General features: G+C 27.5%; 5 protein-coding genes across 20 annotated transcripts; all 5 read left to right on the top strand.

The window, feature by feature from the left end:
• The first annotated feature begins 2 nt into the window (after positions 1–2).
• On the top strand, positions 3–4,835 carry LOC105154218 (odorant receptor 10-like). 4 transcript variants are annotated; one of them, XM_087408117.1, is made up of 6 exons: positions 3–89; positions 1,266–1,679; positions 2,148–2,549; positions 2,994–3,195; positions 4,508–4,663; positions 4,752–4,835. In XM_087408117.1, the coding sequence occupies exons 2-6, from the start codon at positions 1,318–1,320 to the stop codon at positions 4,794–4,796; spliced, it is 1,167 nt and encodes a 388-aa protein (XP_087264243.1). In that variant the 5' UTR covers positions 3–89; positions 1,266–1,317; the 3' UTR covers positions 4,797–4,835. The 4 variants fall into 4 exon arrangements, with proteins under 4 accessions (XP_087264243.1, XP_087264246.1, XP_087264244.1 ...); XM_087408120.1 differs by having other exon boundaries at positions 88–177; XM_087408118.1 differs by lacking the exon at positions 3–89 and adding an exon at positions 100–321.
• A 236-nt stretch (positions 4,836–5,071) lies between these two features.
• LOC105153992 (putative odorant receptor 71a) lies at positions 5,072–10,188 on the top strand. 4 transcript variants are annotated; one of them, XM_087408125.1, is made up of 7 exons: positions 5,072–7,166; positions 7,408–7,857; positions 8,284–8,366; positions 8,496–8,664; positions 9,149–9,353; positions 9,724–9,879; positions 10,072–10,188. In XM_087408125.1, the coding sequence occupies exons 2-7, from the start codon at positions 7,496–7,498 to the stop codon at positions 10,114–10,116; spliced, it is 1,020 nt and encodes a 339-aa protein (XP_087264251.1). In that variant the 5' UTR covers positions 5,072–7,166; positions 7,408–7,495; the 3' UTR covers positions 10,117–10,188. The 4 variants fall into 4 exon arrangements, with proteins under 4 accessions (XP_087264251.1, XP_011067501.1, XP_087264253.1 ...); XM_011069199.2 differs by having other exon boundaries at positions 8,284–8,664; XM_087408127.1 differs by lacking the exon at positions 5,072–7,166 and having other exon boundaries at positions 7,516–7,606; positions 7,734–7,857; positions 8,284–8,664.
• A 1,159-nt stretch (positions 10,189–11,347) lies between these two features.
• Positions 11,348–14,816, top strand: LOC105154217 (odorant receptor 46a-like). 3 transcript variants are annotated; one of them, XM_087408121.1, is made up of 7 exons: positions 11,393–11,612; positions 11,670–11,786; positions 11,938–12,392; positions 12,946–13,326; positions 13,814–14,018; positions 14,389–14,544; positions 14,702–14,816. In XM_087408121.1, the coding sequence occupies exons 3-7, from the start codon at positions 12,031–12,033 to the stop codon at positions 14,744–14,746; spliced, it is 1,149 nt and encodes a 382-aa protein (XP_087264247.1). In that variant the 5' UTR covers positions 11,393–11,612; positions 11,670–11,786; positions 11,938–12,030; the 3' UTR covers positions 14,747–14,816. The 3 variants fall into 3 exon arrangements, with proteins under 3 accessions (XP_087264249.1, XP_087264247.1, XP_087264248.1); XM_087408123.1 differs by lacking the exon at positions 14,389–14,544 and having other exon boundaries at positions 11,348–11,612; XM_087408122.1 differs by lacking the exon at positions 11,670–11,786.
• Positions 14,817–15,303: 487 nt separating this feature from the next.
• Positions 15,304–19,309, top strand: LOC147909241 (odorant receptor 46a-like). 5 transcript variants are annotated; one of them, XM_087408116.1, is made up of 6 exons: positions 15,304–16,409; positions 16,992–17,188; positions 17,285–17,372; positions 18,377–18,581; positions 18,851–19,006; positions 19,183–19,309. In XM_087408116.1, exons 1-6 carry the CDS (start codon positions 16,048–16,050, stop codon positions 19,246–19,248), a joined length of 1,074 nt encoding a protein of 357 aa, XP_087264242.1. In that variant the 5' UTR covers positions 15,304–16,047; the 3' UTR covers positions 19,249–19,309. The 5 variants fall into 5 exon arrangements, with proteins under 5 accessions (XP_087264242.1, XP_087264241.1, XP_087264240.1 ...); XM_087408115.1 differs by having other exon boundaries at positions 15,306–15,595; positions 15,969–16,409; positions 16,992–17,372; XM_087408114.1 differs by having other exon boundaries at positions 15,306–15,632; positions 15,969–16,409; positions 16,992–17,372.
• A 473-nt stretch (positions 19,310–19,782) lies between these two features.
• On the top strand, positions 19,783–25,859 carry LOC105154216 (odorant receptor 46a-like). Of its 4 annotated transcripts, none has more exons than XM_087408129.1 (7): positions 19,783–19,994; positions 20,095–20,233; positions 20,445–20,880; positions 22,556–22,933; positions 23,550–23,754; positions 24,026–24,181; positions 24,357–25,859. In XM_087408129.1, the coding sequence occupies exons 3-7, from the start codon at positions 20,519–20,521 to the stop codon at positions 24,399–24,401; spliced, it is 1,146 nt and encodes a 381-aa protein (XP_087264255.1). In that variant the 5' UTR covers positions 19,783–19,994; positions 20,095–20,233; positions 20,445–20,518; the 3' UTR covers positions 24,402–25,859. The 4 variants fall into 4 exon arrangements, with proteins under 4 accessions (XP_087264255.1, XP_087264256.1, XP_087264254.1 ...); XM_087408130.1 differs by having other exon boundaries at positions 20,095–20,297; XM_087408128.1 differs by lacking the exon at positions 20,095–20,233 and having other exon boundaries at positions 19,783–20,058.
• Positions 25,860–26,090: the final 231 nt, after the last annotated feature.

The raw sequence follows: 26,090 nt of genomic DNA, 5'->3' as shown, positions 1-26,090 counted from the left end.
TGCACCCCTTGCTCATTACAAGTAAGTCGACCTTTGCATTCGTTTCTACAGCTGTTATTACGCTATTCGCATAAAAGGAAAATAAGCATGTACTATAATAAATTATAATAGGCTCTGCGCTAATGACCGTCACTGGCATAAGACTAAGAAGTTAAACGAATAAATTCATAGTCTCATGTAATACGAGTGCACAATTTTATTTGTTGTAGTTGAAATTTAATATTGTCTTTTCGACATTGAAAAAACAAACTTACATCCATATTAACATCTATTAATTTTGTTGTGTTATTAAAAATGTGAAAAGCAGTATTCCGAAAAAGTGTACAGATATTTATAATTTTCTCTCTCTCTCTTTCTCTCTTCAATTGTTAATTAATGTTATATACGATCTACATCAGCATATTCCAAACTTGTATAGATCGCGACTTACTTTTTAAAACAACAAACATCAATAATTCATCTAAATAAGTAAATGGCTTTGTTAATTCTTTATTAAATATAAAAAAGTGATAAACAAGTAATAATAAATTAATTATTTATGTATACTATAATGCTCTTTTAATTCTTTATAAAATATAATTTTATAAATTATTTCTTAGATATATAATAATAAGATATGTGTAAAGAATGTCTTTGTTTCTTTCTTTTGTTAATAATAGCTTTAACATCGATATCAATGTGAGTTGTTTAGACATAAAAAATTAGAAAATTTTAATTTATATCGAAATTTGATTATGGTTCCACATTGTTAAAAATCCAACTTCACATATATGCAAAGTTGTATAAAAAACGCGCGAGTTAGTACAATGAAGTACACAATATTTAAAAAATATTTTTTAAATATTTTTCGCAATAAGTTTATTACAGTTTTTTAAGATTAATTTGGGGAATTTGGGGGGATTATTAATATTTCAGATCAATTGCGTTAATGCCAACAATCATATCGGCATATAATTATCATTTCTGAAATTAATTCATTTGTTTGAAAATATATATATTAGTTCAACATCTTAATACTCAGACCGTAATGGCGCTTCGGATTTAAAGTAATGTTATTTTTTTAATATTCAGTGCTGATTGGGTAACAAAGTGTAATTTAACATTCTAAATTTTTATAAGTCGCGACCTACATTTTAGGAATCTCTGATCTATGTATTAAATAAATAATATTTATTGCCATCAAATAATCATATAATTTACAATAAATAAAAGATATAAGTTTTTTTTTTCGCAATACTGCATCAACAATTCTTTTCGATATATAGAAATACTTACATCCTTGTCGCAACATCTTAATGAGCTGATCATAAAGAGAATATGCAAATGTTTTCTTTAAATTTTTTAATGTATACCATCGGTGGAGTATGGATGCCAATTGAATGGTCATCGAACATCGCTAAGCTACTGTACAATGTGTTTACCACTGTTGTACTAGTTTTGTTATACTTTTTGATGATAACTCAATTCATGGATATCATTCTTGTTGTCGATAATATTGATGATTTCGCAACAAATACTTTAATGTTCTTAACTATTGTTGCTGTTACTTGTAAAGCAACAATCGTTGTAGTACGTCGGAAGGCGATCATTAACTTGGTGCAAATATTATTGACGGCACCTTGTAAACCTCGAAACGAGGACGAAATGACGATACAAACTAAATTTGATAAATTTATCAAGTGAGTTTTTGCCATTGTTGTAATTCTTTGATAGCCAAAATGTTTCGTCATCATTTAAAACGCCTATAATTTAAGCGTTTTTTTTAATCTAACCGGTATTGAATTGATTTGAGTTTAATTCAGGCTAAAAAAGTTATTTCTACCACAAAAGCAATCTAATTTTTTTCTTAATTGAATTTTGTTTCTAAGATATATCCATTTTCAACATTTAAATAGTAAATTAATAAATATTATATAACACACTTAAATAATTTAAAATTATCAAAGTATGTGTATATATATAATAATATACATATACATATATATGTATACATAATTTACTCTTTATGTACGTTTCTCATGGAATAATAATCGAATTTTACAATAAAATTTGTTATAAATGTTTGTAAATATTAAAAATACAAATAATTTTCAATTACTACGACAGAAACATTTAGTAAATATAATCTTAATTATATATTTTTACAGATCATGCTCGATAAAATATTCACTTTTAGCAACAAGTTCTGTTACTGGTGTTACAGTAAGATCTGTGCTAAATGCTATGCAAGGTCAATTACCTTATCGAGTATGGCTACCATATGATTTTAATGTATCTCCAATATTCTGGATTACGTCTGTTCAACAAATCATAACAGTGATTTTTGTTACTATTATAAATGTCGGCACGGAAACCCTAGTTTTTGGATTGTTTCTGCAAACATGCGCTCAATTTGAAATCTTTGAAAGTCGACTTCAAAAATTAGTGACTAATAAAACTAATAAATTAATGAAAAATAAAATTAAATATTTAGAACACTCTTCTCCTTCGTCAAATGAAGAAAAAGCGATAATATCAAAATATATACATCATCACCTCAAGATTTACAAGTTAGAATCATTTCGTCTGTGCATATTCATACATCTTTAGTGATGTTCATCAATATAATATATGTATATTAGTTTCTCTATCTATAAATTATCGTCATAATAATAATAATATTTCCTCTCTCTCTTTTTATGGATAGAAAGATATTTAAAGTCTCCCAAAAAAATCATTTATAATGACGCAATTATTTCGAACTTGATCGTGGAATTGTTAATTGGAAAAGATAAGATTTTTAAAGTGATTTTAAAGGATCATTCCTTGCTAAAAAAAATAGATACATCATACTTCAATGCTTATTAAAATTATGCAATTGCTATTGTAATAAATCATAAACGCCAGAATATTTTACTGATTCTTAAAATTAAGCAAGTTACAATGTTATATGTATGCTATATGTAATAATAAGAAAATTTTATAACATGAATTATTAAGTGTTGTCATTGCAGATATGCCAGAACGGTAAACGTCATATTCAATCAGGTACTCTTTGTCCAATTCTTTGGCAGTATATTGGTATTATGTACAAGTGTATATTATCTGTCAGCACATAGTACGCTATCCGAAACAGCCACTTTGATAGTGTACACTATTTGTATGTTCGTACAAATTTATGTTTATTGTTGGTCGGGAAATGAAGTCATACTTAAGGTAAGATTGTATTCATAACTTAGTTAAAAAGTTTGTAAATTAAATACAAAATCACGAATGTATCTTCATAATTAGGGTAAAGATGCCTATTATGAGATATATGTATCTTTTTAAAGGCTTGTAATTTATTTAATTTATAATCTTAGCTTCTATTTTTATATCAATCTTGTAAGAGATTTATTCAAGTTTTATTGTCAAAAGTTAGCAATCGGTAATACTATCAGAAAATAAAATTATCTACATTTTATTGTATATGAAAGTTTTTATTAAAAAATTGCAAATTTTGCTAATTCAAAAAAAGGATTCCTAATATGAGACACAAGGATTTCCTTGTATAAGATGGTACTTTATAATAGGAAATCAAAGACAAGCTTTCTGTACAGGGTGATTCAAAATAACTTTTTGTCCTTAAAGAGACATATTCCTGGCTGTATTCTGAAACGATTTTTACTTTCGCAAAAATTCACCCGAAGCTTAGTTTGTAAGTTATAAAGAGAAATAGCATATCATAAATTGAGTATGGAAAGATAAACAGCAAATTTCAATCTCAATTATATATATATTATTATATATATAATTATATACATTATTATATTATATAATTATATACATAATAATTGTATAATATTTGTTTAATTTTTCTTTGTGATTTTTAAATACAATAATCCTAAGATTAGAATCCATTATATCAAACAATTATATCAAACTTATATGCTTATAAAACGAGATGGCCAGAAAATAAAAAAAATTTCTTAATTTTTAGAAATTATAAGTATATTCTAAATACCTCATATTACGAATCCTATGCCTTACAATTTCACATCGAATCTGATTTTTACAATTAAGCAAATCATCATATATATTTTCCTATTAATACGATCTTACTCTATTATTGCATGCAGAATTTATTGTTGAATATTTATTTATTATTATGCATATTAAGAAGATTTAAAGATTCGTCTCAATAACAACTTGACAACATTCAATTTCATAAATTTCTTTACAACAATTGCATGATTAAATAATGAATTTTCTACTAAATAGATTTCATCCTGAGAGTATTAAGCTCATAATGAAACTAATGATTACATGCTTTGGTTATTACTTACTTTAATGGAAACTCCGCTATTTCATATTAAGAGCCTATCCTATAATAGGCGATTTTACGAAATACGTATATGTACCTACATGTATAAAAGAATGTTTATAAAATGCATGTATCGTGGTATACATATATTTTGTACAAAGTATTCAATAAAATAATTCAGTAGATATTATTATGTAGAGATAATTATTTTATTTATGTTAATAGAGTATGAGCGTAGGAGATGCAATATATCATATGAACTGGCCTTCACTATCAGTCAACGAAAGAAAAGAACTATTAATGATCATGTTACGCAGCACACTTCCTATGAAATTTACCAGTAGCTTCTTGATAACCTTATCTCTCCAATCTTACAGCAGTGTTTGTATTACTCTTATTTTATGTTATTCTTATTGTAAGCAAATATGCAGTCTTCTGTATTAATATATCTCTGACTCTTTTCATTTAGATTTTAAAAATATCATACTCTGCATTTAATGTATTACAAAAGTGAGACATAAATAATAAAAAGTGAGCTTGGATGTAACAATAATGTTATAGCATTTTGGCTACAAATTAATTACTGCAAATTTTTGCCTGCTCATTTACTTCGCAAGCTTAACAAATTGTAAAGATGACATTATTATAAAACTTGTAATTGTTAATTGTAGTTCTTCTCTGATACCTTAAATTCTACATTGCTGACAATAATTAGAGAAAACGAATATTGTCCCCCAACAGTAAAAATCAATATTATTAATCCATATCAATATCAATATTCTAAATAAATTTAATATAGTATCGTACAAGAGATTGTAAGTATAATTGGAAAGAAAATGATTAAAAAATAGATATCTGTGTGTAAAATAAAAAATAAAAATGTGACATGCAATTCAACATACAAGTGCACACGCAATGAATATATATGTTTTGCACATTGCAATGCAATGCAATAATTTACATATACACTAGCAATATTATACAACAATTTTGGCTTTGACGTTACAATCAAAACAGAATAATTTCTCAATCTATGCCACACATGTGGTATATATAAGATTAATACATAATTATTCTATATACTTGTTATACTCGACATATAATTATAGTTAATTTAGGAAATACTATACTATGTATTTTTTTTTATCTTTATCGTACTTGTCTTGCCATTTTATAACGTAAGACTTTGCAATAAATACGATTTTCTATTTAATTCTAATGGATATACGAAAAATATTCTTAAAAAAAACATGCTAAAGACATTTTTAAAAAGATGTATCTAAAATTTTTCTAAAAAATGCTTTTTAGATGTCTTTCAGACTTTCTGAGAAGACATTTGAAAATGATTTTTCTTTTAAAACATGTACAGTTATGTATTTATATTATCAACTGTAACGTATTTATCGAGAAGCGACATATTATATGTAATGTACCCTTTGAGGACACGAGACAGTTCTAATAAAGCAACTTGTAGAAGATTTCGTTTTCTAAAGATTTTTGTGGTCGCTGAATTCGATTCTGGTTCTTAGAATTCGAAAATTCAAATTTCAAAAAAATAATTTAATGTGATACTTGGTTTTAGAAAATTCTCGGTATCGCTGAATTTGAATGTATCCTTTTAAAATTCGATGAAAACATCTCCATGAAGGAAGATCAAGTCACAGTGCTTATTAATCAAACTTTGAAAGTCAATGTGGAAACCAATATTATATGTCAATTTTGATCTATTTTAAAAGTTGACTAGCAAAACAATCATAAGGGATCATTCTCTTTTATTTTATAAACTGTTGGTTTTCGATTTTTATGGAATTTGACCTGTGGACTAATTTAATAATATTTTATTCAAATCCAAAGTCAAAAATAAAAAATTCAAGTAAATTCAATATGGCAATCATACGCAATAGAGTTTTGCAAAAATTATTAATTTATTATAATTATAAATTTCGGAATTTGGAAGTAACAAATTTCTGGATTTGCTTTATTTGAAGTTCATCAATCTAAGCAATTAGATAATACTAATTTCTAAATTGACTTTCAAATTCTGATAATGAATCCTATGACAAGTGATATCAAAAATCCTCTTAAATCAAGTTTCATAATAAAGATTTTTTTAAATTTACATTTTAGAATTCTGATGTCAAAATCGAATTCAGGGATAAAACTAAAATTCTTTTTAGTTTTATCCCTAGAAAACAAGACCTTCCATAAGTTACTTTGTTAAAAAGTTACAGTCAGATATACAATGCCCACACATTATCTCTTATTTATTATCTCTTATATAACAAATAAGACTTTGCGAGACATACGATCTTTCACTCAATTCTGATAAACATGAAGATATACAAATATTTTATTCGATGAGAACATAACTACAATATGTAGGGTTGTAAAAGATATCCATAGATGGTTGCAAGTAGGAAATTTAATACAATTATAGTATATATAGTACATATTCAAGAGCGGAAAAGAATATACACGTAATAAATGTCTAATCGACTTTATGTCGATTTTTTAATGACCGTTATTAATGATACTATGATATACTAGGGTTAAGAAGTTGAAGTACATAAAACTATACATAGTCTGTCGCAAGACGTGCTCGGTTACATTTAAATAAATTTTATTGATCGTTACAATAGTGAAAAATTTGCCTACTGCATTTGTTAATTTTGTTGTAATAATAGCTAGAATTGTAAGAAACGATATTCCGAAAGAGGTGCACGATAATGTTTATAAGGCCTTCTAATTGTATTCATATGAATGATACATTGCATTATAGTTAACTGAGATCGTTCGCGATTCATAATTCAAGATAAAATTATACACAAAATAATATTGCAACGCGATTTATCGCAAATATTTAGTATTAAGTAAATGTTCAGTAGTAAGTACAATTCAATAGTAAGAGAGTACGAAGTTTGTGAAAATTAATTACATAAATCCAGAATATTTTATAAAATATTATATTGCCTCCTACACTAAATTTAATTTTTCTTATATACGGATCATTTTACGTACGGATGTTACATATCTTATATGTCTCTACATATGGATATTCGGATATTTAATTTAGTACATCTATTTAAGAAAAAATATTTTTCGCAATATTTCAAATTTTCTTTTAGATATTTTATGTAGAGAAAAGACTATACTTTTGTGCGTATCAGTAAATTATATATAAAGAAGAAGGTCAAAATAAAAAGAAACCAAAATATGCAAATACTTTCTCTAAATTTTTTAATATATAACCTTTGTGGTATGTGGCGACCTAATGAGTGGTCATCAAATGGTGCAAAACTGCTGTATAATGTATTTACCTTTATGGTAATATTCTCGGAGTACTTTTTGGTGGTAACCCAATTTATGGATATAATTCTTATTGTCGATAATATTGATGATTTTGCCACTAATACTCTAATGTTCTTGACCATTGTTGCCGTATGTTGTAAAGCTACTATCGTTGTGATACGTCGGAATGCGATCAACAATTTGATACAATTATTGATGGAAACACCGTGTAAACCTCGTGACGAGGATGAAATAGCAATAAAAACGAAATTTGATACATTCATCAGGTAAAAAAGTATAATTAGAAAGATCTTACAGTGAAATATTAGTATAACTCGCATAAAGTATCATCGCAAGAATTTAATTGGCGTACTGATATACAGAACAAAGAATTCAATTAACATTATACAACGTATGTTTTAGAACTTCAGCCAGAAAGTCTTTTGTTGAATTACACTTAGTGTTGAATTTTGATGATATTACGTTTTAAAATTATCATTGCTACATTTAAAAAGTAATAAATATTTACATTTTGCTTAATTAAGAAAAACTTTTTATACTTCTCCAAATATTATTTTAAAACACGCACACATTTACATACGCATAGAAAATAAATTGTCATTATATATTTATTCAAATTAAAAATATAAATGAATTTTAATCTTAATCGTAACTATACAAAAGTTTACGAAATTTTGTTTCTATATTTACAGATCATGTTTGATAAAATACATGCTTTTGTCGATGAGCTCTCTTACAGGCGTTACAATAGGATCAGTAGTGAATATTATGCAAGGTTATCTTCCTTATCGAATATGGTTGCCATTTAATTACACTATACCCTTGGCATTTTGGACTATATCCATCCACCAGATTATAACTTTAATTTTTGCCACTATGATAAATGTCAGCACGGATATTTTAGTCTTTGGATTGTTTTTACATACGTGTGCCCAGTTCGAAATTTTCGAAAGTCGTCTTCACAAATTAGTGATTTATAAAACAATTAACTATCTGGGAAATGCAGTCTCTTCGTTGAATAAGGATAAAACAGAGATATCGGAATGCATACGCCATCATCTCAGCATTTACAAGTAAGAATTTCTATGCATATGTTCAAATGCCTCTTTATATATATATGTGCGCATGTGATTGCATGCATATACGTTATTTATTTTTCGTATTTAAATATCTAAAAATCGTTATTGTCTAATATAATGGTAATCGTTGACGATTTATGACGAAAAGATGTTTAAACTAAAAAAAATGTAAGTAACCAACATTACTTGAAATTATTAAACAACTAATATGACCTCGGAAACGGAGCACTCTCAATTTACACATTATTTTATTAAATGATGATTCTGTGTCAAGTTGCGCGAAATTATAAATTATGTCTAAATGATTGCTCAAGACAAATATAGCTTCTAGTAAACGATACATGTTAAAATCTTTTTTACAATTTTTAAATTTGTATGGGAATTATGTTATAAAATTATATGTCGAGATAGTATAATTATCTTTATCATACAGCAATTAATGAGACAATTAATAAAACTAACATGAAACAATTAATAGATACGCCAAAACGGTAAATGTTATATTCAACCAGGTGCTCTTCGTTCAATTCTTTGCAAGCATACTGGTATTATGTACAAGCGTGTATTATTTATCAATACATATTAGAAATTTCTCTGGTATTCTACCTTTTTTAGTATACACTATTGGTATGTTTGTACAAATTTATATTTATTGCTGGTCCGGAAACGAAGTCATTCTTAAGGTAATAATATCCTACAATTATATCTTATTGTTAATGACATAAAGAAAACTGTCGCAAAACTGTCGTGAATATTTTACATCTCAATTTGTTACAAAATTTCAAAAGATAATAATTCTGGTGGCTTACTTGATAGATTTGGAACTAGTCTATATAGGTGCATATGTTACAGGTAAAGTCCGTATAGTGCGTAGTGTTGACGTTGTACGAGTTGCCTACTGTATAATGTCAGCATTGTCAACTTGCGGACTTTGTCCGTAACGTAAATACAAATTATAGGTATATGCAAATATTTATACATATAATACTAATAATGTTGATAAATATTGATATTCATTGCGAAATAATTATTTCATTTATGTTACGTTAACAGAGTATGAGTGTAGGAGACGCTGTATATTGTATGGATTGGCCACTATTATCAGTTAACGAAAAGAAACAATTACTCATGGTCATGGTACGGAGCACAATTCCTATAAAGTTCACAAGCAGCTTCTTGATAACCGTCTCCCTTCAATCTTATAGCAGTGTCAGTAATACTGTGGTATTATGAGTACTTTGTTAACAAAATAGATATCTGTATGCGATATTAGCAATAACACATACGCATTTACTTATAAAGTATACACAGTGCACAAAACTGCACTGTAGAAATTTTTAATAATTGTAGCACAATAACAGCAATAATCTATATAAATATTTTCTCTAATTTTCGTTTCAGATATTAAAACTGTCATACTCGGCATTTAACATACTTCAGAAGTGAAATATAAATAATTAAAAGTTTTCTAGGAAATGATAATTATGTAGTTTTTCATAAATTAGTAAAATTTAAAAATTTCTGTTTATTTATTTCAACCTTACACTTCGTAACAACTCTAAAACATTCGATGTACGCATATTGAGTACATGTACTTTACACAGTGAAATGTTTTAATTCTGACACTAATTTTGATTTGAACATAGAGTCAAGAAAAAGACATTGCCCAATCTATGCCATATACGATATGTTAGGCATAGGTTTGGTATAATAGTTATCGCATACTTTTGCTGTAATCAGCATATGTTCGAATAAGTTAATTTAGAAAATATAGTAGTCCTTTCAAACCTTTCATGGATCAGCGAACTCATTCTTCTTTATTTTGTAACTGCTCGTTCAATTTTTAAAATTCGACTTATAGAATAATTTAATATGTTTTATTCAAATATAAGATTTAAAAAGAATTCAAAATGAATTCAATGCGCCAAACAGAATTTTTTTAATAATTTAATCAACATAAAATTTAGAAAACTTTTTATTGCAATAAGTAACATCAATTTCGCTTCATTTGAAGCTCGTCAGTATATACGCAAACAGATAGTACTGATTCTGAGCTACAAACTTTCAAACTTTTATTATGAGTCACAGAAAAGTATTCATAGTTGATTCTTATATTCAAGACCGTTTTAAGATGTCACGAATAAATCAGAGGATCATATATTAGCATCTTAAAAAGATTAATTACTTAAGACGATCTTAAAATAAAAATGGACAATGAATACTGACCTTAGAGTCTCCTTCATACAAGTTACTATCCCTACGAAAATCAACATTTTCAGACTGCACTCAAATTCAGTGATATCAAGAAAAATATTTTAAAACCAAGTTTAACAATAATGAAATTACTTTTTTGAAATTTAAATTTTAGAATTCTGTTGCCAGAATCGAATTCAGCTTAAAAATTCTTAAAAAATGAAATTTTTTAATAAGATTTTTATTTTATTAGAAAGCTTCGGTCTTCAAAGGATTGAAGATATACAATGCCGATATCGCATATTATTTCTTACTTCATATAAATAAAGTAAGCCTTTATAAGGCATACGATCTTCTCAGATCTGATGAACATGAAGATATACAAATATTTTATTCGATGGGAACGTAACTGCATGGTTAAAGAACAATGTCCCTCGATGGTTGCAAGTAGGAAAACTTCTACAATTATATTACTCACTCATAAGCGGAAAAGACGTACATTCTGTAATAAATGTCTAATTGACTTTATGTCGATTTTTTAATGACTGTTATTAATGGTACTAGGGTGAAGAAGTTGAAATACGTAAAACTATACATAGTCTATCGCAAGACGTGCTCGGTTACATTTAAATGAATATTATTGATCATCACAACAGTGAATGTACTTTATGCAATATTTGTCTGGAACATTTGTTAATTCTATTGTATTAGTAGCCAGAATTGTGAAAAGCGAGAAAGTTTCAAAACAGGTGCGCGATAAATGTTCATAATACTTTCTAGTTTATTCATATGATGATGCATTACAGTTAAATGAGATCCATAATTCGAGATAATATTATATACAAAATGACATTGTAACACGATGCGTTAAGTAAATAAAACTTACCGAAGACGTTTACATTCAGTATTAAATGATTTAAACGGTTTGTGAAAATTAATTATCATACATAAATTCATTTCATAAAATATTATATTATTGCTTTTAAATTTAATTTGTCTTATGATCATCGTACACGTGTATATTTCATCGCGCGGATATTTAATTTAGCAATTAAAAAAAAATATTTTTCGCAGTGGTTGAACGACTTTTTTAGATATTTTACATACAGAAAGAATCCATATTTTTGTGCTCATCGATAAGTTACACATAAAAGAAGAGGTTCAAATATGCAAATACTTTCTCTAAATTTTTTAATACATAGTTTTTGTGGGATATGGCGACCTAATGAGTGGTCATCAAACGGTGCAAAACTGATGTATAACATATTTACCTTTATTGTAATATTCTCGGAATACTTTTTGGTGTTAACTCAATTTATGGATATAGTTCTTATTGTCGATAATATCGACGATTTTGCCACTAATACTCTAATGTTCCTAACTATTGTTGCTGTATGTTGTAAAGCGACTGTTATTGTGGTACGTCGAAATGCAATCACGAACTTGGTGCAAGTATTGATGAAAACACCATGTAAACCTTGTGACGAGGACGAAGTGGCGATACAAACAAAATATGATATGTTTATCAGGTAAATACATATAAATCTGTATTCAGATCGCGCTTTTATCAATAAAAGCGCACTTTTATCTCTAAAACTCTACAGTATGCGTGACGTAAATTATAGCATGTAGCGCGATAACATTGTTATAAGCACATTATTAAGAAGATTCTATAGTAAAACTCGAACAAAAATTACAAGAATTCATTACAAGAATTTAATTTACGTATTATTATATATGAAATGTATGACATGTTTGATCCTTCACCAAAAGATTCAATTAGTATTGGTGAATATGAGAATTTTATTTCACCATAAAGTTCTACTTATTGAATTTTGACGTTACATCTTACAGTTATCATTGCTATATTTAGAAATGTGATGTTATATTTTGTTTAATTCAGAGATTAATTCTTAAAGTGAATATTCTCCAAATATTTTAAAATAACGTACGCACAAATATGCACACAATAATAATTACATTCTGTCATTGTAAACTTATGCAAATTAAAAGAAAGAGTATTGTAAATCCAAGTTGTAAATATATAAAATATGAAAAATAATTTTGATTTTATAATTACAGATCGTGTTCAATAAAATATTCACTTTTAGCAACAAGTTCCGTTACAGGCACTACAATAGGATCAGTATTAAACATTATGCAAGGTCATCTGCCCTATCGAATATGGCTGCCATATAATTACAATGTATCTACGATGTTTTGGGCTACATCTGTTCATCAAATCATAACTGTAATTTTTTCCGCTATGATAAATATTGGCACGGATACATTAGTTTTTGGATTGATTTTACATACGTGTGCCCAGCTTAAAATTTTCGAAAGTCGTGTTCACAAATTAATGATTAATAGAACAATTAGGTATCTGGAAAATACATTCTCTCCGTCTAATAAAAACAAAACAGGGATATCAGAATGCATACGTCATCATCTCAGCATTTACAAGTAAGTTACGTAAAAATTTTTATGCATATGTTCAAATGCCTCTTTATTTATATGCCTCTTTATGTATGTGAGCGTGTGATTGCATGCGTAAATGTTATTTATTTTTTATATTTAAAAATCATTATTGTTTAATAAAACGATAATCATTGACGTTTATGTCGAAGAGATGTTCTAATTTAAAAAACATTATAAATAACTAACGTTGAAATTAATAGACAACTAGTATGATCTCGAAAACGGAGTACTCTCAATGTTACTTTATGATAATTCTGTGTCAAATTGCGTAGAATAAAAAATTATGTCTGAATAATAGCACAAGAGAATTAAATAACTTTTGTTCTAGTAAATAATATACATAAAATAATATACGATAAAATTTTCTTTTTTACAATTTTTGGATTTGTATAGGAATCATGTTAAAAAGTATGAAGCTAGTATAACTACCTTATTCATACAGCAATGCAAAACTAACATGAAACAATTATAGATATGCCAAAACGGTAAACGTTATATTTAACCAGGTGCTTTTCGTTCAATTCTTTGCAAGCATACTGGTATTATGTACAAGCGTGTATTATCTGTCAATACATATTACAGAATTGTCTGGTACTGCAACTTTTTTAGTGTACACCGTTGGCATGTTTGTACAAATCTATATTTATTGTTGGTCCGGAAACGAAGTCATTCTTAAGGTAACTATCGATATTCATTAATACACGGGAAAAAATGTTTCATATATAATTATATATAATTATATTAAATTATATAAAATTATATATATATAAAATATGTCTATGTATATATCTTTTTTTCCCGAGTATACATCAAAAGTTAATAAAATTTAAGAATATTTTTAACATGCACATAATACTAGTATTATTGATAAATATTAATAGAATCAATATTATTGCAAAGTGATATTTTCATTTATGTTGTGTGTGTATATATACATATACATATATATACATATACATATATATACATATACATATATATACATATACATATATATACATATGCATATACATATATATATATGCATATGTATATATACATTGGCAGAGTATGAGCGTAGGAGACGCTATATATTGTATGGACTGGCCATTACTATCAGTTAACGAAAAAAAAGAATTGCTCATGGTTATGATACGAAGTACAATTCCTATAAAGTTCACTAGCAGCTTCTTGATAACTCTATCCCTTCAGTCTTACAGCAATGTTAGTAGTATTGTTGTGATATGTATAAGTACTTTAGTGATAAAATTTTTATGCAATGTTATTAATGTTTGTGGCGCAAGTCGCAAAATAAGCGAATTTTTTAATAACTATATAATATTATACATATTAACGTTTTTTATAATTTATCTTTTTTCAGATCTTAAAAACGTCATACTCGGCATTTAATGTACTTCAAAAATAAAATATAAATAACTAAAGTGTACTTAGACATAATTATGTAGTTTTTCATAAAGTTATTAGTAACACTAAAACTTCTTATTACGTATTTATTTCAACCTTATTCTTTGTTCTAAAATTACTTTGATTGTAAGAACAGTGGAGCAAACAGACACATGTATATACGTTTTACACAATGTAATGAAATGCATGTTTTTTAATTTCATACACAAGTAGCACTAATTTTGGTTTCAGCATAGAATAAAAAAAAAAATTTCTGAGATCAGTTTACGCCACATGTGATAATATTGCACATACAGTTGATACATATAATTATTGTGTACACTTGTAGTCGGTACTCATACTGACAGTTAACTTATTGTTAGAAAATATCTGAATATTTTATACATTGCTCTTATCGTTATATTATCTCGTATTTTACGCATTGTAAAGAAAGACTTTATGAGAAATACAGTCTTCTATTTAATACTGATAATCATTGAAAATATTTTATTCAATGGGAATATGACAAAGTGTATTATTATAAGAAACGACATCCCTCGATGTTTACAAGTAGAAAAACTTTCACAATTATAGTATTCGCTTAGAAGCGGAAAAGAACGCACATCCACTGTAATAAATGTCTAATCGACTTCATGTCGATTATTTAATAACTGTTATTAAGGTACTAGGGTTAAGACGTTGAAGTATGAAATACTGTACGCAGTCTGTCACAAGACGTGTTCGGTTACAATGAACTGAATTTTATTGAATTCCATAATAATAAAACATTATTATATCATTGTTAGCATTGTTGGCATTTAGTAATTCTGTACTATTAGCCGAAATTTTAAGAAGCAATAGGTCCAAAAAAGTGCGCGATAAATTCTTGCAAATATTGCAACTTAAATGTATTCATACAAATCATATACATTGCATTAGAATTAAATAAGATCATGTGATTCTCAGCTCGAGATTACATGTTGTACGGGATCTATGTGTTAGATAAATATAATTTGTCTCTCGCAATTAATCACATTTAGTATTCAATGTACGATTTAAATATTAGTTTATAGAATTTGTTAATTGCGAAATTCATTTCATAAACTATTATACAGCTGTTTATATTAAATTCAATTTTTACTGATGTAATTATATTTTATATACACGTATATGTATAGCCAGATGCAATAAGAATATTTAAAAAAAGACATTTTTTTCGCAATATTTTAATGCTACTTTTTTAGATGTTTTACATGTAAAAAAGACTGATCTTTTAAACAAAACTGATAAATTGAAAGGAACTTTAAAAAAGGAATTTCAAACATGCAAATGTTTTCTTTAAATTTTTTTATGTATACTATTTGTGGTATATGGCGACCGATCGAATGGTCATCAAATGGTGCCAATTTTCTGTATAATGTATTTACTTATATTATATTATTCTTGGAATATTTTTTGATGTTAACTCAATTCCTCGATTTTCTATTTGTTATCGATAATGTTGATGATTTCGTTGCTAATTCTATAATGTTCGTGAGTGTTGCTGCTGTCGTATGTAAAGCGACTGTTGTTGTAATACGTCGCAATGCGATAATTAGCTTGATACAAGTATTGTTGAAGGGTCCATGTCAGCCTCAAGATGAGGACGAAATAGCAATACAAACAAAATTTGATAAGTTCATCAGGTAGGTACCATACATTATTAGGATAATCTTAAGGTGAAGCTTTAATGAAATCGCATAGATAATATATATACGCAATAATTTAATTCATGTACAATTGATACGTATCATTTCTTCTTTCGAATTCAATCAGCATTGATAAGTATTACCAATTTAAAATTTTACCACTTAAAATTTTACAATTCAACGCTATTTTTATCCATTTAATATTTTAAATATTAATATTTTAATACATTTAATTTTTTGCATTTTACTTAAACTAATTAATAACTTCTTGTAACGTAAATTCTTAAATATTATTTTGCTTCTAAAACATGCGCGCAATACATACATTACACACACATACACGCGCATGTACACGCACGGAGGAAAGAGGGAGAGAGAGAGAGAGAGAGAGAGAGAGAGAGAGAGAGAGAGAGAGAGGAGGGAGAAAGACGGGGATTTATATATACATATATATAATATACATGCAATTATATTTAAATAGCATTATTATAAATTTGTCAAATTGGAAAATATAAGTTAACTTTGACTATCATGGAAGCATGAAAATTAATAAAATATAATTTCAATTCTACTTTACAGATTATGTTCAATGAAATATTTGCTTCTGGCAATAATCTCACTTACAGGCGTCATAATAGGATCAGTATTAAATATTATGCAGGGACAACTACCTTGTCGAATATGGTTGCCATTGGATTACAATGTGTCTCTAATGTTCTGGATTATATCTATTCAACAAGTTATAGCTATAATTGCTGGCACTATCATAAATGTCGGTACGGAAACCCTAATCTTTGGATTAATTTTAGAAACATGTGCTCAACTCGAAATTTTCGAAAATCGTCTTCACAAATTAATAAATTATAAAACAGTTAAATATCTGGAAAACGCATTGTGCTCGTTGAATGAAGACAAAACAGAAATATCGAAATGCATACGACATCATCTCGATATTTACAAGTAAGTCGCTAATTGAGAATCCATTTTTATACAACGTTTTTTTATATATGTATTTAACTATGTAAAAGTATTTATATATTGTTTAATTGTTGTGTTTCTAAAAATTGCAATTGATTATAACAATACTTATTAATATTTTTTATAAAAAATTGTTTAAAGCTAATGACAGTAATTATAGATAATTGATGCTATTTGGAAATAATAAGTAACCATTACAAACTCGATAAGAAAACATCAATGTGTGATTTTATCGTTCTATTTACTATTACATAGATGTATATATTATACGTATACGGAGTGTTCCAAAATGACCGCCATATATTTTGTGTGCAGATACAGCGGACTAATCTGATTCGAAAAGTCCTCTACTATTTTCATAGCAGTTAACAAAATATTAATTACTAAAAATCGCCAAATATTGATTTTCAATAACTTTTCACTCAAATACTATCAACTTTACAGCAAGAGACAAAAATTGTTTATTTTCTTCTCATAGAATTCTGAAAATTTTTTCAGAATTTTTTATCAATTTTTTAATATTGCATTTTTTTATTGGCAACTATTTTTACCACGTGAGAAAATGCGGTACTAAAAAACTTATAAAAATAAACAATTTTTGTCTCTTGCTGTTTATCTGTAAAATTGATAGTATTTGAATAAAAAATTATCAAAGTCAATATTTGGCGATTTTTAGTAATATCTTGTTAACTATTGTAAAAATTGCAAAATGGTAGAGGACTTTTTGACTTAGTTTAGTACACTCTATCTGCGTATGAAATATTTAGCGGTCATTCTGGGACACCCTCTATATGTTTATTATTACGCCGTAGTAAATAATTTCATAGATATTACATGTACTTGCTTAAAACAAAAAAGTTTTTATTTTAATAAGTACTACACACATAATTTTTCTATAAGTTTAAAAATTGTATAAATTATGTTATTCAATTATGTATAAGGATAGTAATTTATTGCATCACAAAACTAACATGAAACTATTACAGATATGCCAAAACGGTAAACGTTATATTTAATCAGGTACTGTTTGTTCAATTTTTCGGTAGTATATTGATATTATGTACATGTATATATTACCTATCAACGCATATTACGGAACTGTCTGAAATTGGAACTTTATTAGTATATATCATTTGCATGTTTGTACAAATTTACGTTTACTGCTGGTCCGGAAACGAAGTTATGCTTAAGGTAACTTACTCTATTTCAGCCTTCATCAGATATATGTACCTTACTAAAAATGATAAAAAACAGCGAATATATTCCTATTATTACTGAATACGAGTGAGATAATTTAACTTTTTTAGTAAATAAAGGATTACTTTATATACTAAAAGACAAATTCATTTATATGTGTGCTCATCTTGTATTATTTGACATGTACATACATAATACAAAACTAATAATTGATAAAGTTATATGATATTATTATACAGCAATAATATATATTATGTTGGCAGAGTATGAGCATAGGAGAGACTATATATTGTATGGATTGGCCACTATTATCAATTACCGAAAAGAAAGAATTGCTGATGATTATGATACGTAGCACAATTCCTATTAAATTCACTAGCAGCTTTATGATAACTTTATCTATTCAATCTTACAGCAACGTTAGTAATATTATTACTAAGATCTTAAATGACTGGACAAATATTACATATATCATATAATGTTTTGCGTTTAATGTTGGAGAACTTAATATTTGTTGCATACGTCCGAAAACAACCGGTGTATCTAGCAAGTGTTTAATAGTTTATATTAATATATCTTCTCTCATTTTTTTCAGATTTTAAAAACATCATACTCCGCATTTAACGTACTTCAAAAACAAAATATAAATAATATAACTTAGAGCTTACTTGAGTATATTAATTATGTAGTTTTTCGCAAATTAATGACACTAAATTTAAAAATTTCTGTTTATGTATTTATTACAACCTTAATATTCATTTTGATTGTTAACAATATACAAACACAATATAGACAGTGTAATGACAAAAAATACTGTGCGATATATTTGATTTATAAGCAACATTAATGCTGGTTTCAACAAGAAATTAGAAAAAATAATGTCTCAATCTATGTAAAATGTTGCGTATGAGATATACGGATACATATTTTCCTGCACATTTATCATACTTTGTAGATATACAGATAAGTAATTTGAAGAATATATCCTAAGTTTATTACACATCACTTTTATCGCTACACCAGAGGTTTGTATTTTTATATAATAAATGAGAGACTTTGCGGGAAATACGATATTCCTTATAATTCCAATGGACATGAAAATTTTATTCAACAGAAACGCAGTAATATGCGTGACTGTAAAGGACCGCAATATCCCTCGATGGTTGCAAGTAGGAAAACTTTTACAATTAGAGTTACTACACTATTCATGAGTGCGGAAAAGAACATGCATTTCATAATAAATGATTAAATGACAACAATGTCGATTTTTTAATGACCGTAATTGATAGTACTAGGGTTGACAAGATGTTGAAGAATGTAAACTATACATAGTCTATCGCAGGACATGTTCGATTACATTTAAATGAAATTTACTGATACAATAATAAAATAACATATTATATCAGTGTTAGTATTTGTCATTTCTATTATCACTAACTAAAATTCTAAGAAGTGATATTTTCCAAAACAGGTGCGCAATAAATATTCATAAATACCATTTTTGTAGTTGGGTTCACACAAATCATACGCAGTATTATAGTTAAATAAAGTCATCCGATTCGCAATCTGCGCGAGCAATTATATGCAATATGTACATCAAATAAATAAAATTTATTCCAATCGGACAGTTGCATTCGGCATTCAGTGTGAGATTTAAATATTAATTTGTAGTATTTTATGTTCACTAAAAAAGCCTAAGTTCACTAAAAAGTAAATAATTTACTTCATAAAATATTATACAACCTTCTATATTAAATTCAATTTTTTTTAAACATGGTATACTCAAATTTAATTATTAGTATATTTCAGAAATTTCAGAAAAGATAATTTTCGCAATGTTTTAAATCACTTTTTTAGATATTTTATAGATAGAAAGAAGCTATACTTTTGTACAATATTTCGATAAATTGTTTGAAAAGAAAGCGAGCAATATGCAAATGCTTTCTTTAAATTTTTTTATATACACCGTTGGCGGTATATGGCGACCAGTTGAGTGGTCATCAAATGGTGCCAAGCTGCTGTACAATGTATTTACCTTTATTATAATATCTTCGGAATACTTTTTGGTGTTAACTCAATTTATGGATATAGTTCTTATTGTCGACAATATCGATGATTTTGCTACTAATACTCTAATGTTCCTAACTATTGTTGCCGTATGTTGTAAAGCGACTGTCATTGTGGTACGTCGAAATGCGATCATCAACTTAGTGCAAATATTATTGAAAGCACCATATAAACCTCGAGATGAGGATGAAGTAGCTATACAAACAAAATTTGATAAATTCATTAGGTGAGTTCATATCTTTCTTAAAACATCTCAATATTAAAATATTATTATAACTTAAAATATTTATGCAATAATTCAATTCAGCACATACTAAATCGTACAAATTTTATCAGCACTTGTTTCTATAACAAATTATGAGTCCTTTAGCTTTTACTATATTTTGTTGACCATATATTTTAGAGCATACTTATATTTTTACATAAAAATGTAGTAATTTTCTATTCTCTGTTTAATTAATAAACTTTTAGTTGAAGAAGTTTTCTATTCCAATATCATTTTAAATTATAGTAATAATTTGCAAAACACATATACGAAATAATTAAATATAATACAATAATTATAAATATTATGATTATAAATTTCATTAAATTAAAAGTATTAGGTGCACAACTTAATTCTCGGTTCCTAACTTCAATCGATGAGTACCTATTCAAATTTACATATCTTTCCCGCCATATAGTCATATTGGAGTGCCAAGCTTTAAGCTTTCAAACGCACTGTAATTATTGGCGGTTGTATTATCTGACTTAAAAAGAAAAATGTTAAAAACAATGTCGCTCGAGAAGGAGCATTTGAGGCATTGCCTTCTTTTCGCTTTTCAATTAAAAAAAAGTGCTGCTGAAGCACAGGAAATGATTTGTTCGGCTTTGGGAAAGGATGCTGTTTCTTACAGTACCTGTAAAAAGTGGTTCCAGCGGTTTAAGAATGGAAAGTTTCGACCTTAATAATGAAAAACGTCCGGGACAACCAAAGAAAGTCATGAGGAATTGGAACTTTTAGAAGAGAATTCTTGTCGCATACAGTCAGCGCTCGCATAGGAACTCGGAGTAACAAGGCAAGCCATTTCTAAGCGTTTACATAAGCTGGGGAGGATTCAAAAGGAGGGCCATTGGGTTTCCCACGAATTCACAGCTGAGAACAAGCGTAGACGCTATGATATTATTGTTGCTATCCCAATTCAAAAAGAAAGAATAATTTTCTGCGCAAGATTGTGACCTGTGATGAAAAATGGATCTTCTACGAAAATCATGGGTTTATCTGGGACAACTTTCGAATAGTACTGCAAAACCGAATATCCACACTAAGAAGGTGTTGTGTATATGGTGGGATCAGCAAGGCGTCATTCATTACGAATTGCTCCAACCTGGTGAAACGGTCACTGCTCAACGTTATCAGCAGCAACTGATTCGTTTTAGTGACACATTGGAAGAGAAAAGGCTTTACACCGACAAGGGAAGAAGGAAGATTATCTTGCTTCAGGATAACGCGTGGTTACACACAGCAAAAACAACTTTGAAAACGATCATCGACTTGAGCTGGGAAATTTTATCGCACCCGGCGTATCTTCAGACTTCGTCCCTTCAGATTATCACCTTTTTAGATCCTTGCAATCATCTGACTGATACTCATTTCACTTATGTCAAGGATGTCGAGAAAAATATGGTCGAATTTATAAATTCAAAACAATCCTCTTTTTTCCGAAGTGGAATTCGGCAGCTGCCCGAAAAATGGCGCAAATGTTTAAAAAACGAGGGAAATTATTTTGAAGATTAGGTAACTATTCGACTTTTTATAAATTAGTATCAATGAAAAAGGCCGAGAATTAAGTTGCGCACCTAATATAAATAAATGCTAATAGAAGTTTATATAAAATTTCATCTCGGTTCTACGTTTGCAGATCATGCTCGATAAAATATTCACTTTTAGCAACAAGTTCCGTTACAGGCACTACAATAGGATCAGTATTAAACGTTATGCAAGGTCATCTGCCTTATCGAATATGGCTGCCATGTAATTACAATGTAATTACGTTTTGGATTATATCCGTTCATCAGATCTTAACTATAATTTTTGCCACGATAATAAATGTTGGCACGGAAACCTTAGTCTTCGGACTGATTTTACAAACATGTGCTCAACTTGAAATTTTCAAAAGTCGTCTTCACAAGTTTATAATTAAAAAGACAGTTACATATCTCGGACATGCACGCTCTTTGTCGAATGAAGACAAAACATGGATATCGGAATGTATACGTCATCATCTCAGCATTTACAAGTAAGTCACGTAAGAATCCGTCTTTATGCATAATTCAGTTTACTCTTTATATACGTATATGTGCATTACATATGCGCGCGCGCGCGCGCGTGTATGTGTGTGTGTGTGTGTGTGTGTGTGTGTGTGTGTGAATATGTAAGACTAAATAGCTATTATTTATTAAAATAAATTGTTAATATTTATGGAAAATTGGTCAAAATCAAAAGATAATTCGAGTATTCCTATTTGAAATTATAAATGGATTGTTATAAAAAAAATTGTTACAAAATAATTGTTACAAAAAGTGAATACAAAATATTTTCAAGGTGATTATATAAAGTGACCTTGGATTTTCTTATGTACAAACTTTTTTTTTACAGTACCTTCTGTAACCTAAAATAAGACAAAATTTTTATATAAACATAGGTCCTAAGATATTACATTAAGAATTAATTATGATAAAAAAACATAAAATATGTAAGAAACATTTTTCCCTGAGTATTTCAAAAACTGTCAGCTCATATCAATACATATCTAAAATTTTCATATTAATTGTTAATTAAGAATATTATAAAATTATACATCAAAATTGCAATTGTTTCATTCATCTGAAATGATTAACACGAAACCATTACAGATACGCCAAAACGGTAAACATCATATTCAACCAAGTACTTTTCGTTCAGTTTTTTAGTAGTATTTTGGTATTATGTACGAGTGTGTATTATTTGTCAATGCATATCAAGGAACTGTCTGCAGCTGCATCCTTATTAGTATATACCATCTGCATGTTTGTACAAATCTTCGTTTACTGCTGGTCCGGAAACGAAGTCATGCTTAAAGTAACTATCATGTACGCTATAATTCATTTGAAATAGATAAATATCTAACCCCGATTTTTTAAATTAATGGAAAATGGCGGGTATTTTTGATAACAACCTATTTTTTTTACAAGAGTTTGCAAAATAATCTAACAAATTATTTGAACTATTTTATACTTGAATACAATAAAAATATATGTAATGTATACATGAGCGTGTATAAGACTATAATAATATTATAATTGTTCGATATTAATATGTAATAATAACTCTATTTATATTATGTTAATAGAGTATGAGTATAGCGGATGCTATATATCGTATGAATTGGCCATTACTATCGATCAACGAAAAAAAAGGATTGTTGATGATCATGATACGTAGCACAATTCCTGTAAAGTTCACTAGCAGCTTCTTGATAACTCTATCTCTTCAGTCTTACAGTAACGTTAGTATCGTTTGGTGTCAAAATAAATATTTGACATAATATGTCAAATATATGAAGATTTGCTATTTAATATTAAGAATATTTGTTGTGTATGTACGAAAATACAATCGGAATTTTTATATAATAAATGCATAATCTTCCATATATGTCAATGTTTTTTCTATTTTTCTTTCAGATCTTGAAAACGTCATATTCAGCATTTAACGTTTTACAAAAGTAAAGTATAATAAATAACCAAAAATGTGTTTGAATATGATGTAGTTTTTGATAAATTATAGCGACTTTAAATCTTATAACTTTTACTTACGTATTTACTTCCGATCTTGTTCCTTACAATTATTCGAATATTAGTACACGCAGATAGACACACACATGCACGCACGCACGCACTAAATATATACATGTAATACATGATACATCCAATAATGCGTTTTAATGTGCAAGCAAAAATTGTAAAATACGAGATAATATAACGATAAGAGCAATGTATAAAATATTCAGATATTTTCTAACAATAAATTAATGAGTGCCGACCACAAGTGTACATGATAATTATACATATATCAACTGTATGGGCAATATATTACATATAGCATAAATTTTGAATCGGATGAATATAAAAATTTTAAGTTGTTTTTGTACGTTACATTCTTTGCGAGCGCTCTAAAAATAATTGACACTTTTCTAATTTATTTATCATACTTATGTAAGCGAGTATAAACAGAATTAAGATAAAAAATATTTAGATATGTTATGCGTTACTTCTTTTGTTACATTATCTTATATTTTTACATAATATAATAAGACAAATTTTTCATAAACAGGAAATATAATCTAGCGATTAAATGCCGATTATATGAAAAAACATACAACATACAAACATTTTATTTGATGAAAAATATGATAATGTATTAAAAAGTAGTAAAAGATTCTGATCATTGCAAGTAAAATAATATTTAAAATAAAGCATTCACGCGCGCGCACGCACGCACACACACACACACACACATACACACACACACACATACACACACACAAAAAGCAGAAAATAATGTGCGTCATAATAAACGACTTCATGTTTACTAATAAACAACAATGATTTAGCGAAAAACGATCATCAAATCGATTTCGAATCGACATCGATAAGATGATTTCGAAATTAATTCGATGTCAATTTGACATCTAATTAACAGTCGTTTCTCGCTGAATAATGAATGGCTAATGAATGCTATTAATTATAGGTATATTAGTTTATCGCGAAACGTTCGATTATATATTCAGTAATTAGAATTTAATTATCTTTCTACACGATAAAGAAGTTAAGAAGTAAATTATAATGACTTTTATAATATCCAACAATCTAAGTATTATTTGTTATATTCTTGTATCTTATGATATTATGCACAAGTATATTTACATATTATATGTCGATACATATTTTCGAGTTCAGAATTACGATTTTGCTGATATACATTTGTATGTCATACAATGTTCGTATAAAATTATATTCATTGATGAACTGTAAACGAAATCATCATCAATTCTCAAGGTAAATAACAATTCCGTAATCTCTTTTCATAGATATATCTTACAACTGATAAAACGAATACAATATTATAATTATAATTATTTATGATTGAGTCAATATAACAAACAAAGTGTCAATTTATATCCATAATCGACGAGATTATCTATTGTTCTCAAATCTATTATTCGTCCTATGACCTATTATTCATCCTATGCTGTTAAATATGTATGTATAAATATATATACATATATATATATATATATATATATATATATAATATATATATATAATTATATATATATATATATATATATATATTATATATATATAATTATATATATATATATATAATTTTTAATTATTTTATATATTCGTTTTTAG

Source organism: Acromyrmex echinatior, chromosome 7, assembly GCF_024713525.1.
Source record: "Acromyrmex echinatior isolate Ae372 chromosome 7, ASM2471352v2, whole genome shotgun sequence".
NCBI classification, from domain to species: Eukaryota; Metazoa; Arthropoda; class Insecta; order Hymenoptera; family Formicidae; genus Acromyrmex; species Acromyrmex echinatior.
Note: the sequence above shows the minus strand (reverse complement) of the source record. Positions and strands in the feature narration are given on the sequence as shown.